The sequence below is a fragment of the Dermochelys coriacea genome, chromosome 9, assembly GCF_009764565.3.
Source record: "Dermochelys coriacea isolate rDerCor1 chromosome 9, rDerCor1.pri.v4, whole genome shotgun sequence".
NCBI lineage: Eukaryota > Metazoa > Chordata > Testudines > Dermochelyidae > Dermochelys > Dermochelys coriacea.
Genome location: NC_050076.1, coordinates 4,638,330 through 4,657,903, shown reverse-complemented (window position 1 = coordinate 4,657,903; position 19,574 = coordinate 4,638,330). Strand labels below are relative to the sequence as shown.

Genomic DNA, 19,574 nt, shown 5'->3' with positions numbered 1-19,574 from the left:
CTCTAGCTACTTGTTTTTACCAGCTGTATATTTCCTTCTTGCTGGTGATAACATTTTTCTCCTCTTATTGTTCCACAGGGCTCTGGGTTCCCCACCGGCTCCCCAGTTACTTCTCCCCCGGGATCTACCCCGGTTACTGGGCACAAGCGGATGATCATTCCCAACCAGCCGCCTCTCACTGCCACCAAGAAGTCTACTGCCAAGGCACCAGTGCAACCTGCTGCTCCACCCGCCCCAATCCCAGTTACTCCTGTGGGTACACTAAAACCGCAGCCACAACCAGTTCCAGCTTCTTATACCACTGCGTCCACTCCCACCCGACCAGCATTCAACGTACAGGTGAAAACGGCCCAGCCCAGCCCTCACTTCCAGCCTCCTGGTCCACAGCCAGTTCAGTACAGCAGCCTGGGTCCAAACCAGTCCTACGCTCCAGTCTACCAGTCTCAGCCAGCACGTCCCCCGGGGCCAGCACAGTATGTTCCATCTCAGCCTCGTGGCCCTGACTATGGGTATGCTCCCCAGCCTGTACGTCCTTCAGAGCCTGGTTATGGCTATGCACCTTCACAGGGGCGGTATCAAGATCTTTACTACCCCGCAGGCCCTGGATATGGAGGAAGAAATGGCTCGGAACCATCCTATGTGCCACAAAACACCTGGAAGCCCGAGCCAGCCTATCCCACAGCTAACACCATGACCCAAAATCCAGTTGGGCCGTACCAACCGCCCAGCACAAAGAAGACCTACATTATGGATCCAGGGTTAGCACCTCCTCCACCACCCATGCAGCCAAAGGTAAGAGAGAGACAGACAGCCGTTGTCAGGTGTGTGGTTTTCAGTCTTGGTAGTATTGAATGGCACTCGTTGAGGTGCCAGCTCACCTGTTTGAAGACGTTAGCTGTTTTTTCAGTCATGTTAAGCTCACTGTATTGAGCTAATGGGATTGCCAACCACATGTTTGTGTCCTGTCGAGATAGGGTTACAAAGGGGACAGAAAGCAGCCAAGTCTGGTGTTTTCTCTCTTACTGGCTTTTTTTTTTTGTAACTGACTGGTAGAAAATGGGAACTTCCATTGGATTTGAAAATACAAGTTCTGGGGTCTTAGAAATTCCACCTTTCCTGTGGGGTGACTGTGTCTCATTTCAGGAATGCAGTGATATTCAACAGAATTCTCCCTGCAGGGCAGAGGAATTTTAAGCTCTGAAACTTTAAAACTCATCATCCCAATTAATAGGACATGTAATTATATGGCCTCATGATGCCCTGATCTTTCAGACCTGGTTCTCCTTAGATTGATTAAGAGATCACTGACAAAGACTTGGGGTCATGTACACTGTTGAGTCTGTTTTGTTCACCACTTACCAGAGGGGAAATTATTCCTGTCCACGTGCTTAAAGCTGAGAAAAAACAGTGTTGTTCACTAAATTTGGTTTAAGTGATTCTGTGCATCATTGCTGAAAGATCCTTATCTCTGAAACCACACACAAATGTTTTCCTACACCAAGCTTGGCGACCATGAAATGCTTCCGTGTGTGCTGCCCATCCGTTCCAACAAGTGTCAAAGCAAAGGAGCCCTTCAAAGAGGCCTCTTAATGTGAAACTGACTAGACACAGAAAGTTAAACTCACCTGTCTGGTTTCACTGCTTAGACCTTGATCCAGGAACCAGGTCTACACAAACAGAGCCAATTTTCCTTCAAAAGCTGTTCCTGTGGATACAGGGACCTGGCTATGCAGATCCAGGTTCAGGATTGAGGCCTTGGTGAAGTGTTTGAAAACAGCATCAGCGGTGAAAAGTGAGTAAATTTGTAAAATCTAAGCTGCTGTTGCCACAGGTAAGAGATCCATGTACCTGGAGCCAAATTCCACCCTCCACTGTAAGTGTGTATTTGGATTTTATCTTGACTGTGTGCTTTTAACACGAGCTCGCTAACCTCCCCATAACGAGAGCAATGCCTGTGTGCGTTCATTGGTTCACACCAAGGCCTGAAGACAGCTGGGCTCAAATCCCGCGCCAATGAAAGCATTGCTGTCAAAGGCTACCTCGATCTGCCTCAGTGCAGAACTTGTCTCTAGCTTTTTAATGCTGAGAGAAAAATGCTAAATAGTTACAAAACAAAACACAAAAAGCTCTTCCCATCGACCTTGCCCTCGGTCGGTCCACATAGCCTTTTTCAGTAGACAGATTTCATTCCAGTTTCCTGAATTCAGGAACTGTTCAAAGCAGGGAAGCTCAGGGTTTCTCAAGTCAGGATAGACAAAGCAACAAATAAAAGTCCTTGAAATACAGTCTGCTGGCAACCTAACTAATTAACTTTTTCTCTTCCACAGAGCTGTGAGCGCAGGAGAGGAGGAGACTCTATATATGTCACATGTCTGATACTAGGTAGAGCTGATGTTGTTTTTTTTAAAGTATTCTACTGCTTGGGCCAGATCTGTCACTGGAGTAAATCAGTGCAATTCCATACAAGTCAGTGGGATGACATCAGTTTACATCAGCTAAGGAATGGCCCAAGCAGTATAGAAGAACCAGAGTGCAGTGTCTCTATGGAAACATAAATCGCTTCTCACCACGAACAGCGTGAGTCTTGCAGCCGTATTTGCAATACAAAGCTGGAAGGGACAAGACAATTTAGCTTAAGTTTATATTTATAATGTAAAATCACTTCTTCTGCAAAACATCCTTTCCACTTATTGATACATAATCCCTTTGGGAATTTCATTTCTTTCGTAGCCTGCTGAAGGCACTTTGCTATCCAGTTTCAGCATGGGCATGACTGCTATCCTGAATAGTGGTGGAGGAAGCTGGGCATTACTTATTAGTAAGAAGCAGGGAAGAATTGATGGAGATTTTCCAAGGTAATAGGAAGTGTCCAGTAAATACACCCACCCCATTGGAATATTTTGTCATTGGCCATAAAAGCAGCATTGTTTCACTAGACCGCATTTTCTCTCTCTACTTTCGCAATCTGGCTTATTCAGATGAACTAACTTTTTGGAATGATTTCATATCAAGGAAAAGTTGCTGAAAATGTTATATCCATGACATCCATTGGAGAAATTGCTGTAGCTGGTTTTATTAGATGCACAAGGGGTCTTAGCTTGTTTACTCTCCACACACCTGTATGGCACATTTGTTTGAGGTTTATTTATAGAGATCTTTAACTGAGTAAAATGAGTATTAAACCAGGGTAAGAAACAGACATTAATTTATGTCTGAGGGCATAAAATAATTTTTAAATGTTATTAATACTAGTGGATTCTTAATGCAATGTACATGCAAAATGAAAGGGGTGTGGTAACAAATCCAGCAACACCCAGAAGTACGTGGTATTCAGCTCGGCTGCACACCATGGCCTAGAACTAGAACTGCCTGAAATTTTTCTTTCAAAATATGTCGTTTTTTTTATGAAAAACGGCTTTTGGTTTGCAACATGCCTGGGAAGAGGATCATGGCTGGTGGTTCTGTCTCTGACAGCCCGAAGCAGGAGCAGGCAATGTGCCATGTGCTAATCATGTTGAAGTTGCTGTTGATCCAAAGCAAATCTAGCTTGGTATGGGAACAAACAAAAAACCCAAGACTGTGCTGTTCCTTAAAGCCCATGCAGAACAATGAGTTGCACTTAGGAAGTGAAAATGCCAAATGAGTCGGATCAGTCCCAGTTTGTGTTGAATTGTTTTGTTGAATTGCCTTTTGTAGCAATTCTCTAAATTGTAATGCCCAAGTCATAATTAGGAAATGAACTAATGAAGCATATGCCCTCATTTAAACCTTAATATTTCACTAGGGAATTCCTGCCTCTCTCTCTCTCTAATCTGCTTCATATGTTGTGGGGATATCCATATGATCAGTTGCAGAACCATGTGATTAAAATGTGGAACCTTGTGACAAATAACATTTATCACATGATCCTCCCTTTTTCCCACTGCGTTCTGCCCCCTCCTACGTAGAGTCAAATTCGAAAACATCCCAGAAGGTAACTCCACCCCCTCATAAATTACAGAACAGAAGACCATAATGAGTCACTGACCACTGATCAGCCACAGCCCACTGATATTTTGGCACAAAACTATCCGCTGTGGAAAACACAAGCCGGAGCAGACAGTCTCCAACTCAGAGAATCCTTTGAAGCGAATGCCTTGGTCATATCAGAAGCAAAGAAACCCCACCACTTTGCTACCATAGCAGCCAACAGACATCTACACTGTACTATTCCAGGCCACGAATCTCCTTGTTAACCCGTAATGCCTTCACTCAATTCCACAGCCCACCACGTCGTGCTATGATGAACTATCCGCCTGTTTCTCAGAGACCTTCTGCCACCTCTTGGGACACCAGGAACCACACACCAGACCCAAGCCCAACCTTGCCTTTCCAAATCTGGATCCTTCACAGTAAGTCCTGGAAGCACTGCAGGGAAACCACGCCACCCCTGCGGCTCTGATCCAGGCTATTCTTGGCTAGTGAAAGTCAGTCCTGGCTCCTACTAACTGAGACTGTGAATACTTCCTTCAAGAAGAAAAGTTACCTCCTGCCTAAAGCACTATCTAATCTAGTCAGTATTTAAGGAAACCTTTGGACAACACAGCCAACCTCTCCATGTACTGCCCAGTATCTAACCTTAAACGCACCGGCGAGTTAAGGGAAAAGCTCATCAAGAGTTACCTCAACAAAGGTTACCTCTAGCTCCACCTCAGTGTAGCCAGTACCTTGTACTCCTGCGGATCAGGCGTCAAACGAGGACGCAGAGGAAGGATGGCAGGAAGGCATGAATTAGGATCATAGAAGATTAGAGTTGGCAGAGACCTCAGGAGGTCATCTAATCCTGCTCAAAGCAGGACCAACCCCCAACTAAATCATCCCAGGCAGGGCTTTGCCAAGCCAGGCCTTAAAAACCTCTAAGGATGGATGGGTTACCTAGGGAGGTGGTGGACAAAACACACCTACTCTACACAAAATCTGGACCTCAACACCATCTCAGGCACCCTGAAAACAGGCCAGTTGCCTTAAACACCACCTCAGCATTTACAGTATTCTAGGTATGTCCTATAGTAAATATTGAGAATGCTGCGAACAATGAGGTAAACCTAACAAATTATCTAACCCTCTTAGCAACGTTTTAACGGTGACCACTTTGTAGAGAACAGGCATAAACCAGTTTGTCTTGTTGCCGTGTGCCACAGTAGGCATTTCTCAATCTCCCTCTGGAATCAGCAGTAATGATGGTCCCATGAAGCTTCCAGCGATTAAAATAGTGCCTGGATAATGCAGTTGTATTTATTTATATTGCCTCTCACTCTTCCCAAGCCGCTGCGTGAGTCAGGGTGTCCACCTGCCTGAAAATCTTCTGCGAAGGCATTCACTTGGATGTTCCATTTTCAGCTCAGAGACGCCTGCTCACCAATGTCCTGAGCTACGATTGATGCACTCCCCTTGTATGGGTGTAATAATTTTTTAATGGAGGAAAGATACTGTCTTCCATCACTCACACAGCATAAAGTGGGTGCACCTGGCAGTTACGTTTTAACTGAGACTCATGCTCTTGCTGTTAATCCTCTAACTAAGATGTTTCAGTCTCTGCTGATTAATAAAATCAATGGGCCAGATTCCCTCTTGGTGGCATAGGTACGTGGGCTTCCCTGTAACAGCCTGGTTCTCTGCATTGCAGAGAAGGTAGACAGCCACCGTCAAGCCACCTGTGCCTCGCTGTACCATGACCCCCTCCTTGGAGCTCTTTTCACCACAGAGAGGCGATAGGTCAACATCTGAGCTTTGGACTCCAGCACAGGCCCTGGGTGAATTTGACCTGAAAGGGGGTTTACTACCTGAAAGGGGGTTTCAAAGAGGATGGCTCTAGACTGTTCTCAATGGTAGCAGATGACAGAACGAGGAGTAATGGTCTCAAGTTGCAATGGGGGAGGTTTAGATTGGATATTAGGAAAAACTTTTTCACTAAGAGGGTGGTGAAACACTGGAATGCGTTACCTAGGGAGGTGGTAGAATCTCCTTCCTTAGAGGTTTTTAAGGTCAGGCTTGACAAAGCCCTGGCTGGGATGATTTAACTGGGACTTGGTCCTGCTTTGAGCAGGGGGTTGGACTAGATGACCTTCTGGGGTCCCTTCCAACCCTGATATTCTATGATTCTATGATTCTATGACCTTATGTGGTATTAAAATGAAGGAGGAGAAAGAAGAAGGAGGTGTATCTAGAACTGAGATGAGGGACTCCTGGAATCAGGACTCCTGGGTTCTATTGGAATCAGGACTCCTGGGTTCTATTCTCAGTGCTGCTCTGTGACCTTGGACAAGTTTCCTGACCTTTCTGCACCTCAGTTTACCAATCTGCAACTGGGGATATGTAATACTTCCTTCTCAGGGCTGTTGTGAGCTTTTGCGAAGTAATCTTCGTAATGCCATTCAAGACTCTCAGATGAAAAGGCACTTTCAGAAGTGCAAAGTGTTATAAAAATTTATTTAGACTTTTCCATGTTCATCCTTATCTCTAGGGATCCAATGTGAACTATATGGCACCCTAACACCCTCGTAGATCCCCTCTAACAGCGTAAACTTTCCTTTCCTTTGGGGCTTAGAAACTTCAGTTTCATTCACAAACAGGAAGCAGTTGAGGACAGAGGAATGCTTCGCGATAGTCATTTAGGAATTGCATTCCTGAAATAGTAAAAAAATGAGTTGTTAATTGTATGACCGGCTCAGTTAGTTGATATGAAAGGTGACAGTGTGTGTGGTTGTGGGAGTAGGTGAGGTCAGCAAAGGCTTGTGAGCTACAGAAGAAAGCAACTTAAATTTACAGCTTTAGAGCATGGTTTTTGCAGTGTAAATCTTTAGACTGTCACAGTGGATTAGCAGCACGAGAGGAATAATTGAGCAAGAGGCTTTTGACATAATACCTGGATGTTCTTTCTTCCTCCTTCTTAAAATAATCTGAGGACAATGCCTCCATAGATGATACAACTAGGGGCAGCCTTGACATTATTTAAGGGCTCTGATTTGACTATTTTTAACCCTTGATAACCAAACAACTTTTAAATATACTGCATACATTTTGAGATACAATTGGGAAGTGAATTATGTTGGTGTTACAGTCCGGTAGTTACGGGTTCTATCGTCTTAGCCTAATACAGTATTCAGCATCAATTGTTTTTTTGTGAGGTGGTATAGTCCTCACGACTCCTGTTCAGGTCTCCCAGACCTGCTACTGATTCAGGGTGCAGCTTTGAGCAGCTGCCTCAGTTTGCTCCTCTGTAAATTTGGGATTGTAATACTAATCTACTGTGTCTCTACACAACTGCAAGGAGTAGCATGTGGGCTAAACGGGAAGACCTGGAAGTATTAGTACATAAGCTCAATTATGACTTAACTGGCATCACAGAGGTTTGGTAGGATAAATCTCATGACTGGAATATTGGTATACAGGCATATAGCTTGTACAGAAAGAACAGGCAGGGGAAAAGGGGCAGAGGTGTTGCATTCTACATAAAGAATATATACATTTGTTCTGAGGTCCAAAAGGAGTTAGAAGCAAACCAGTTAAAAGTCTCTGGGTAAAGATAAAAGGGGGAAAATAGGGATGACGTCATGGTAGGGGTCTGCTATAGCCCACCAAATCACAGAGAGGAGGTAGATGAGGCATTTCTAGAACAAATAACAGAAATACCCAAAACATGAGACTGGTAGTAATGGAGGACTTTAACCAGACATCTGTTGGAAAAAGTAATACAGCAAAACACAACAGTTCCAGTAACTTCTTGGAATGTTGTGGGGACAACTTTTTGTTTCAGCGGATGGAGGAATTAACCAGGGGGACAGACTTTTTAGACTTGATTCTGCTCAACAGGGAGGGATTGGTCACGAATCTGCAGGTGGAAGGCAATTTGGGTGAAAGCGATCATGAAATAATAGATCTCGTGATCCTAAAGAAAGGAAGGAGTGAGAGCAGCAGAATAAGGACAATGGACTTTAAAAAATGCAACAACTCAGAGGATTGATAGTTAAGATCCCATGGGCAGAAAATCTAAGGGATAAAGGAGTTCAGAAGAGCTGGCAGTTTCTCCAAGACAATATTAAAGGCACAACTGCAAACTATCCCAATGTGAGGGAAAGGTAGGAAGACTAGGAAGAGGCCAATATGGCTCATCAGGAGCCTGAAAATCAAAAAGGAATCCTACAAAAAGCGGAACATGGATGAATTGCTAAAGATGATTACAAAAGACTACCACAAAGTCAGAAAGGGTAAGGCTTGGCCTACAAGTGGAACTTCTGTTGTCATAGGTATATTGGTCAGGGTTGTTAAAATAAACAAACAAAAAACCACACACCTCTAAACGACAATACTACACCATCATAACCCCCAGCGTAGGCACAGCTATCTTCTTCTTTCACATGGCGTTTGAAAAGCAATGGGCTGGGATTATAATTGAATTTTCAGATTGAAGGCCATTCTAATGCTCCTGGGATTGCTAGGTGGATCCCTCTTGTGCCCACCCTATAAGCATGAATGGGGAAGTGGTTTGTGATGTGTCCCAGGGTTTGTACCTCATGACAGTCAGAATTCAGTGTAGCTAATGTTGTCTTGAGAGATGGTGTTCCTGTACCGACATAAAAACCCTTTTGTCAGCATAGATTGTGTCTACGCAATAGGTAGACACGCTATGCCGGTATAATCTCAAAATTGTAGACATACCCTAAGGCACAGAATGAATTACACCTAAAGGGATGTAAAGGCACTAAGAGAGGTTCTTTAAATGCGTTAGAAGCAAGATGAAGAAAAGTGTAGGTCCTCTACTTAATGGGGAAGGAGAGCTAATAACAGATGACATTAAGAAGGCTGAAGTGTTTAATGCCTGTATTACTTCAGTCTTCAGTAAAGATTAAATGATGACCAGATACTCAACACAATTAAGATTAACAACAAGAGGAAAGGAACGCAAGCCAAAATAGGGAAAGAACAGGTTAAAGAATATTTGGATAAACTAGATGTGTTCAAGTCAGCAGGGCCAGATGAATTTCATCCTAGGATACGTAAGGAATTACCTGAAGCAATCTTATCTTTGAGAACTCATACAGGACAGCCGAGGTCCCAAAGGACTGGAGAAGGGCAAACATACCACAATCTTAAAAGGGGAACAAAGAGGACCCAGGATGATATAGGTCAGTCAGCCTAACTTTGAAACCTGGAAATATACCAGAACAAATTATTAAACAATCAGTGTGTAAGCACCGAGAGGGTAATAGGGTTACAAGGAACAGCCAGCATTGATTTGTCAAGAACAAATCATTCCAAACCAACCTAATTTCCTTTTTGACAGAGTTTCTGGCCTAGTGGATAGGGGGAAGCAGTAGATGTGATGTATCTTGATTGTAGTGAGGCTTTTGACACAGTTCCTCTTGACCTTCTCATAAGCAAATTGGGCAAATGTGGTCTAGATGAAATTACTATAAGGTGAGCATCCAGTGGATTGAAAGCATACTCAGTGTAGTTATCAATGTCAAGCTGGGAGGGGGTATCTAGTCGGGTCCCGCAGGAGTCAGTCCTGGATGGTAGTTCTGCTGAAAAGGATCTGAGGGTTATAGTGGATCATAAATTGAATATGAGTCATCAATGGAATGCAGTTGAGAAAAAGACATGTATCGTTCTGGAGTGTGTTAACAGGAGCATCGTATGTAAGATGCTCTACTTGACACTTCCAAGGCCTCAGCTGGGCACGACACTTCAGGAAAGATGTGGATGAATTACAGAGTCTCCAGAGGAGAGCAATGAAAATGATCAAAGGTTTAGGAAACCTGACCTATGAGGAAGTGTTAAAATATATATACTGGGCAAGTTTAGTCCTGAGAAAAGAAGGCTAGGGCAGGGACCTGATAAATCTTCAAATATGTCAAAGGTTGTTATAAAGAGGAATGTGATTAGTGCTTCTCCATGTCCACTAACGGTAGGGCAAGAAGTAAGGGGATTAATCTGCAGCAAGGGAGATGGAGGTTAGAAGTTAGGAAAAAGTTTCTAACTCTAAGGGTAGTTAAGGTCTGGAATAGGCTTCCAAGGGAGGTTGCGGAATCCCAATCTTTGGAGGTTTTAAAAACATATTGGACAAATACCGGTCAGAGATTATCTAGGTTTACTTGGTCCTGTCTCAGCTCAAGAGGGTGGACTTGACCTCTTGAGATCCCTTCCAGCCCTGCATTTCTTTGATTCTCACACGCTGTTGATAGGATTAGTTAATGTTTGTGATTCTTGGATTAAGGGTGTCATAGAAGTGCAATGTCATAACACAAGAACTAGGGGCCACCAAATGAAATTAACAGGCAGCAGGTTTAAAACAAACAAAAGGAAGTATTTCTTCACACAAAGCACAGTGAAGCTGTGGAACTCTTTGCCAGAGGATGTTGTGAAGGCCAAGACTATAACAGGGTTCAAAAAAGAACTAGATAAATTCATGGAGAATAGGTCCATCAATGGCTATGAGCCAGGATGGACAGGGATGGTGTCCCTAGCCTCTGTTTGCCGGAAGCTGGGAATGGACGACAGGGGATGGATCACTTGATGATCACCTATTCTGTTCATTCCCTCTGGGATACCTGGCATTGGCCACTGTCAAAAGACAGGATACTGGGCTAGATGGACCTTTGGGTCTGACCCAGTATGGCCGCTCTTATGTTCTAACGTTTTATTTTTACATGGTTCTCATTGGTTCTGGTTTGAGTTATTAGGCTATAAAGCTGGGTGATTGTGTCCCTGGATGAATAGTGAACAGTGGGCCCAGTCTTGCAGGCACTTCTGAGCCTAGTGCTTAAGTGTTCATGGCACACTGCACTCAGTAGTTGTGTTTGTAGGATTGGATCCTGAGATTCACACACCATACATGAAATCTTCGGGGGAAAGACTATCAAATGAATCTGTCTTCCAAGATTCAGCCACATAAGACCTAGCAACTTTGTCCTATTTAAGCTATAAATGCAGCTACACAGAGTAGAAAGTAGCTCCATATTGGTATGTTTAATATATGGAAGAATCAAGAGGTTATATTTTTATTTACTGAGCATAAACGTTCCATATTAAATTCATTTAAATTCCCACGTAAAGCTGTTTCCCATGGAGATTTACTTCCAGATAACTATCATGCAAATCAGTATATTAAATGAAATAGCATCCTTTAAAAAAAAAATCCCATCAGCAGCTAAAAGAACCCCTCCAAGGCAAACGGCATTTGCAATTATACTGAAAATTTTTTTCTGAAATGAAAATAGTGAATTATAAAGTTGTAAAACTGTTTTGCAATAATATTTTGTTTTATAACCCGTATTATTTTACCTAGAAGCTGTCTGGCTCCAGAGCAAGTTATATAATGTGATATTATGAATATGGTGTCTTGACTTTTTGTCTAGGGAATTAATTTAAGAGCTCTAAACTTTCCAATCACATTTTTCTGCTGTGCTCCAGACATGGTTTATTCTGTCTGCCTGAAAAATATCAGATAAACTGCGGCTTGTAACTGAACTATTTGTACTCCTCTCTATCCAAACTAATAGGGGACTGACTCAGTTTTACACGGGTCCTTAAAACAGACCAGACTGAAATGTTCTGTCTGAAGTGAGCTACATAAAACAAAAGCAGAGTTGTTATATGTTAGCCGATCAGTGTATCTGTAAGGTGGCATATTCAACATCCGTAGCGCCCCCTGATTTGGGGTGAAGTGCTGCAAGGGGTCCTCGTTCCTGCTGCCTCCTGCTGACCATCTGCCTCTTGCTGTCTGTGCCGTGGATCAGCCCCACAGCCAAGTCTCAAAGTCCAGACCCCTTGCAGGGTACTCAAAGTCCCAGGAGCCTACACTGTGCCTGTTGGTTCCTCCTAGCCTGTATGTTGGGCATTGCCCCATCTGGGATCTCCCTCCCTATCTGGGCAGCTGCCTACTTAAAACTTAGCTGTTCCCTTGCTAATTGGCTAATATGCCACTACCTGGAGCACCTACCTGTTCCCAGGTGTATTTTGCAGGGTCTCCATGGGCCAGTTAGGGCCTGATTCCCTTGAAGGACTACGGGCCCCATAATTTACCATTACCGACCATTTTCCATTACTTGGTTTGTTACCAGATCAGAGACATGACTTATTATTATTGTTTATATCTTGCATTTATATAATATCTTTCATCCTAAAGATTAGTCAGGTTTTGTAACTCAGACTGATAGCCGCTTAGACTGATAGGTTGGAATCAGTCACATTGAACTGCACCCGGGATAAAACACAGCAGCTGTTTTAACAGCACACAGCATCACTACACAGCCGTTTAGGACAGGAAGCGCAGATGAACACTGTATCCAGATGAAACTGCAAGGAGGATTTAGGGAAGCACCAATATAAATAAATGTTCCTGTTGGAATTGGCATGTAGGTTAGCATATCATCTTGCTTTCATTCCTACTTATTCCCACTGCCACCTGAATCCTAGATCTTTCCCCCTGCTTTTTGACAGTTGGTCACGCGCTAAGTGAATCTTCTGTTCTTACAATGAAGAGATGTTGTTGTACCAGGACTGGAAAACGTAATGGTTTCACTGGGATAAGATAGCAAAAGAAGTCCTGCAGGGCAGTGCCACTGATGTGTTTGGGACTACTTGGGTGAGAACCATTAACCCAAAAGGGCTTTATTTTTCAATTCCAGAAATCTCAAGAGAAGAACTTGTTTTGCAAGATTTATACCATTGAGGAAGGCAGAAATCTTGTTACATTTCTGCCTCTATGTCCAGAATCTCATAAGAATATCTTGAAAGGTTCATCCATTTAATGCTACAGTGGATTGCTACGATCATCTAGTCTGACCATGGAATTAAGTCCTGCATCTTGCTCAGCAACTTGTAGTTGAAGTAGAGCAGTGGTTCTCAACGTTCTCCACAAGAAGCGCTGTTTTCCATATTGGGACTCCCCCCACGTACCCCGGGAGCCCAGTCCCATCTAGCTGCGGTTCCTCTCCCATTTAGCAATATGGAATGGGCAGGGTCTCGACTCCCTGACACCCTTTCACCTCCCCCTGCCCCCCCAGACTCAGAACCTATGAACCAGGGTAGATATCCTTAGAAACACATCCAGTCTTGCAGCTATTCAATCCAAACCCTTGACTTTGCTTCTTTCTGAACCCCCCAAAACTACATTAAACCTAATCTGGGTCCTCACCTGACTTCCTCCGCCCTTCTCCACTTAAAGCATCATTCAGACAAATGCTATTCTTCACCCAGGGCCAATGCCTGACAGTCAGGGTTTTACCACTGTTTTCATTTAGTGTGGGGTTGACACCTCTGAAATCTTCCCCAAGACAAATGCAGCCTGGGTAGCAGCAGAGCTTGCTTCCCTACAATGCCTTGTCAAAGTGTCTCAATCTCCTGGAGGAACAATTCTTAACACCCCATTCGCTCCTTGGCCTGCCAAGGGGTGTCAGTTTTAAGGGCAGCTTTCATGCTGTGAACACTTGACCACTCAGGGCCAAATCCTGATCCTACTGAAATCAAGAGCATTGCTGTTTATTTGTTTTATAGTCCAGACTGTGGCACCATAACAATCAAGCTGTCTGTGGTTCATTTATCCTGTGAGGAGAAAAAAGAAATATTTATTACTGTTTTTCAGTTGGGGGTTCTGAGACATTTACATGGCTTGTCCAAACTCATAGGGTCAATCTTTGGCAGAGACAGGAACATATCCCAATTCTGCCAACTCCTAGTTGGGTACCTTTAAGTACAAAAAGAAAAGGAGTACTTGTGGCACCTTAGGGACTAACAAATTTATTGGAGCATAAGCTTTCGTGCTGTAGCTCACGAAAGCTTATGCTCCAATAAATTTGTTAGTCTCTAAGGTGCCACAAGTCCTCCTTTTCTTTTTGCGAATACAGACTAACACGGCTGCTACTCTGAAACCATTAAGTACAAAGACATTCCTTCCTGTCTCTTCCATTGAGTTGAATGGGAACAAGGTTGGGTTATTGGTTTCAGATCTGGACTGAGAGTATACCAACAGCTAATTCCATCGTACCCTTACAGCCAAATCCCCAAATCGCTGGGCAAGTGGTGGCGGCTGCTTTCTAATAGTTTTTAGGTTCACAAAAGATTCAGATAATTCCTTGTGAGGCAAACCTGACCCTTTAAACAATGGAAACTTCCATGCAGACATCAAGAATGTGTGCGCTTGTGTTTTCCCTTTCCCAGTCCGATCACTCACCAGTGAATACATCACAATACAGTTTTCAAACCTGAATTCAGCTCTCAAAGGGTTTTGCCTCTAAAGTCCCCCACCATTGTTTTTCACCTTCTTAGCATCTGGTCACCTTATGGCAATTAAACACAGAGCAGCAATTAAAACTGCACGGCTGGTTTAAAAAACTAAAAAGCTCATCCCGAATGTACACTGTCTGAAGATAAGAAAGGTAAAAGGATCAAGATGACAAGCAACTCAGTTCTATGTGACCTGCTTTTGAATAAACAGCACTATATTCCACAGTCAATTATCTCAAAAGTACAATGTGTTCTGCTGGCAAAAAAAGGTTGTCAGATAGAAACAGTTAGTCGAAAGGACGTATTCACTGGAGTGAACATTAATCTTTTGTATTCCATATAATTTTATACAAACCACGTTGGTTTGTTTAGGCTTCCCGCCCTCCCCAACAAGATTATGCATTGTTTTAATATTATTTCATGAACATCTAATTGCAGGCTTCAGAGAGAGGTGCAAGTATTGCTAGGGAAATAAAATAAAATACCGTGCAGCCCAGTAATAAGGCCTCCAATACAAAAGCGGAAAAACAAGTAATTAGTTACAACCATCGAACGGAAGAGGTCTAATGGGAGCCACAGGATAAACATTCCATTTTATTATGTCTTCGTTATATGTTTTGCAAGACCCTGTGGTTATAAATTAAAATTGCTTTTTGCAGCAGTGGCTGTAAAAAGTTCAAAATCTGTGAATGTATCTATTATTTTTATTTATATCACAGCAGGCAGCTAGCAGAATTAATTTTTTTCCCCTTGTTTGTTAGTTAAAAGATGGTAGGTGCATACAAATGCATATTTGAAGGCAGCATTTAAAAACAGCTTTGGTTTTTTATCAAGATGGCATCAATTTAAAGGGGAAAAATTTAGCAAACCAAACCATCATGTTGGCAGATTCTTTTATTTGTTAATAAAGTTCAGCTAGCACTGGTGAAAGGGGCATGAACATTTACTTTGTCTGCAACAGATAACAACTTGGGATCTCTTGTTGACAAAGCAGAATACTTTCCAATGCTCCACGTAGCCAGTGTAAATAAAGGGCTGGATTGACAGCCATGGAGAATTAAGTCCACTGATCAGCCACAAAAAAGGCAATGGTAGGGAAAGATTTCCTATGCCGTCCTCTGCATTCTAGCCAGAGGGGGAACACCTCAAGGGATGAGAGAATTTTCAGTTTCTATCTCTCAGTCCTAGACCTTTTTTCTGGGACTTCTGGCAAGGGTATCAGTTTTAAGTTGTGATTTGACCTGTGAAACTCACTGACACAAGATATCAGTGCGACCAAGAGATTAGTAGGATTCAAAACAGGGATAGGGATTTTTATGGCTTAGAGACACCCATTATTTACATAAAACAGGATACAAATGTAGGATTGGTATAAACCACCATGCTTCAGGGCACAAGACAATCATGACTGATGGGGGTTAGGAAGAAATGTCCCTTGTAATCAGATTATTCCATTATTGTACACTTGAGGGTTTCTTACCGCTTTCCACTGAAGCATCTGCTATTGACCTGGCAGAGAATCCTGGATTAGATGGACTTGTGATCAAGTCTGGAAATACCTGTGATGGTGGGCTGTGTTGTGAACACCTCTAGTAAGCCTAGTATCACCGGATGATTTCACATTGGCCATGCAAGAGCCACATATACAGGTAACAGAGATGAAAGTTTTGCCCTAATCTACTCTGTCTCCTTAGGCAAAGGTGTATCTTCCACCACCAGGTCAGAGCAAACTACAACATATATCATCTCATGTGTCTAGGCATTGCTAATGCAACTATCATGGTGGCCCCATGCCACTCTTCTTACTGTTTTGCTAGTATTATTTAATTGTTTTACATATGAGAGAAGGCGAAGGAGTAGAAACCACAGGACTCACTTGTTTATAAACTAGAGAGCTTAGAGATGCTGTTCAGTGCAGAGGGATGTGTTTTAAAGTAGAAATCTGAGTTTTTCCTGCACAGGACGAGAACCAGCAAACCTTGCCTCCAACTGTGATGACAGCTTCTCAGGAATTATTTATTTCCCATTTTAGACATCGGACAGTGACTCAGTGTGCCCTGGAAATATTATTGTTGTAGCAATTTTCTCATGTGATCGTTCAGTTTAATGCTAGAGAAATGAGTAGTTACAAGTCCAGACACTGTAAGGTCGAAGCTACATTCTAAAAATAAAGCACTTGGTAAACTTTTAGTTGTCAACAACTTTTCGACAGTCGCTCACACTAGAAAATGGAATAAGAGTCCTCATGCAATTCCTGGCACATTTTATGGTCAAAGGAAACGTCTAAGGAAGATTAGTACATTGGTAACACTGATAATTGGCAATGCCACTGGTGCTGTAGCAGCACACATGCCCTGCAGGGTTTAAAAGAGTATTATTTACTAATAGGAGAAAACACGAGGCTTGACATCAGGATTCAAGGATACTATTCCTGACTTAGCAAATGACTTGTTCTGTGGCTTTAGGAAAGTCCTTTTGATGTTTCTTAAAGCAAGTCGAATATTTACCTGTCTCACAGCAGGGGTGTTCCAAGACTTGATTGTATTCAGGGCACTTTCAGCATCTGTAAATTCAAAGTATGATTGTTGCTTCGTAGACTGAAATGATGCAGAGTCCTTCCTAGGGCGTGGCGAGTATTTGCAATGGAGACTTTTTTTCATGTCCTTGAATTGGAGCTGGGGAAAATGAGAGACCATTCTTAAAACTTGGGCTGCCCATCATTAAGTAGCTAATTTTTTTGAGCATTTTACATCTTCAGAGCTCTTTGTGAACAATTAACTAAAACCCTCCAAACACCCTGAAAGGCAAGTACCTCTGTCCCTGGTTTTAGAGTCATTTCCCCGAGATCACAGAGGGAATAAGTAGCTCATATCACACTAAGAACTTACTTAAAACCACATTGTGTCTCTCTGATCAGTCCTTTGTCTTTCTCAAATTCTGGTCCATGCGCCTCTACTTGTGAGTACCAAGCAGGGCTGAGAAGAGGTGTAGGTTGGGTGCCTAAAAGGTTCTTTGGGAAGCAGCCTGGTGACTGATAAAGGTGGAGAATTACTGAATGAATAAATTCACATAGACACATTGTGGGGTGTTTATGTAACACTTGGGGAATACACAGCATTCCTGCATGTAAGAGGCTACTCCAGCCAATGGTGCACACAGTCTGTGAATTGCTGAGTGCATCCTAGTATTTAATGCTCAAGAATGCATGGCAGAATGGTGGGCGTCTTTTGGGGGTAGGGTGACCAGATATCCTGATTTTATACCGACAGTCCCGATTTTCGGGCCTTTTTCTTATATAGGCTCCTATTACCGCCACCCCCATCCCGATTTTTCACTTTTGCTGTCTTGTCACCCTATTTGGGGGGTTCGTTTTAAAAAGAATGTTTCATTCATAAGTAGGAGGAAAAGGCCAGTTGGAGCTTGGATGCTTACTAAATATCCTGAACTTTTCCCATTACTGAAGCATCAGTGTGTATTACTGTGAGCAGAGATGCAAGGAGCGGTAGGAAATGGGAAACAGGACGCATGTTATTGGTTCAGTGTGAGGAGTTGTTCGACCAGCCCACGTTGGAGTGAAGTTTGGGTTTGATAGTCTGCTGTTTGGTGGGCCACATTCTGCCCAGTTTAGTTTTAGGAGTCTGTAAAATAAGCTAGTTCATGAAAGTGGCCGCCTTGCAGCTGGAGTCTGGCTGCCCACTCTCTAGTAACACCAGCTGCTGGGAATTTATGAGAGCAAACCCAGGAAAGTACCCAGTAACAAAAATACGCAGGAGCCTACAGTGCAGTTAGAAGTCTGAGCGGATATGAGACTCTGAATGGAGTGGTTTACAAAACATATACGGTACGATCATTTATCGGCAAATGCAATCCAGAGCACATGGATTTATCACTCTGGGTGAGAGAGTTGTAATAGGCACGATACCGTATTGTGCAAAGTATAATGAACCAGATCATCATGTGGTGTAAATCAGCATTGCTTTATTGACTTTAGTGGAGCTGTGCTGATTTATTAACAGCTGAGGATCTGGCCCAATAATTCTTGTCCCTTACGTAGTACTTATCTGAGGTTCTCAAACCACAGACAAAAACAACGAGGAGTCCTTGTGGCACCTTAGAGACTAACAAATTTATTTGGGCATAAGCTCCTTGTTGTTTTTGCTGATACAGACTGACACGGCTACCACTCTGAAACCACAGACAGGAAATGCAGTCGGTCATAAACTACCGTTATATACTGTGATAACTCCTCAGCCTGTAGGAGACCCAGTCCTGGACCTACAGCACCCCATGGTGCCAGGTGCTGTACAAACAGCATTCCTGCCCCAAAGAGCTTACATGTAAGCTTTCCTCACAAACCTGCTCTTCCTGGACTCTCCCTGCAGGACACTCTGTCTCTGTCCCCTCTGAGAGTGGTTTTTTAGCTTCTTATACCCTGGTTGTAGTGAGACAAAGGCAGCTAACTGCCACTAGGATTGAGAGTAGACAGGTCTTAGAAACTGACACCTTTCTATAGGCTTATAAAGCAAAGTGTTCCAACTGTTGTGCTCAGCACTGTGGTATGGTAGGATAGTCTAAAAAATATTCTGGATGAACCTTCTTTCTAGATGGGAATTTATAAGGGAGGGTTTCATATCATCCCATCTCTGCCAGCACTACTACTCTCAAAATGCAGTTCTAGCTACGGCATAGGGACAGCAGGAATGTGTGACTAATAAGCAAAGGAGTGCGGCTTTCCTCATACCTGTGTGATTGTTGCTTGAAAGCTGGGCAGGAATTCAACAGGTGTCATATAGTCACACTGCCAAAATAGCCACCAGTGTGGGAAAGCTAGCAGGACATATAAATCAGGGAACAGAACAGAAACAAGTGTGAAAGTGAATCCAGCAATTGAAGTTGAAAGAGAACAAACTAGGAGGCATACGGGCACGCATCATGCAAAGCTGTGTTGTGTATGGTGCCCATAGCACTGTGGCTGTGTGTCATTGTGTACCTGTACTTTTACAGACATGTTTGCAGTCTCAGGTGTGCGTGGCATTACTGTCATTGACACGATGATGACAATAATTTGTGCTGCTTCAGTGCCTTCCATCCAGTGATCCAACGTGTTTTACAGCAGCGATTGATTACACTTCACAGTTTGACGCAGATACAACTACACTGCAAACAACTCTTTTGTGTGGCCTGCAATGGGGATGGGGAAACTGAGGCTTGGCAACATGGTCAAGATCAAACAGCAAGGTGGTAGTGGTAGTGGGGAATTGACCCCAGTGGCTCCAACACCCGGCAGTCCTGCTCCCTCTTAAAGGGAG

At 43.2% G+C, this 19,574-nt stretch overlaps 1 protein-coding gene across 6 annotated transcripts in view; it reads left to right on the top strand.

Annotated features, from left to right (window-relative positions):
- The window catches only part of LOC119861738 (LIM domain containing preferred translocation partner in lipoma), a 523,166-nt gene that overhangs the window by 374,610 nt on the left and 128,982 nt on the right, over positions 1–19,574 (top strand). For all 6 annotated transcript variants that reach the window (XM_043491737.1, XM_038417228.2, XM_043491736.1 and 3 more), the window contains one exon: positions 79–792. In XM_043491737.1, the coding sequence (XP_043347672.1) occupies positions 79–792 (714 nt within the window). The remainder of the gene's footprint in view (positions 1–78; positions 793–19,574) is intronic.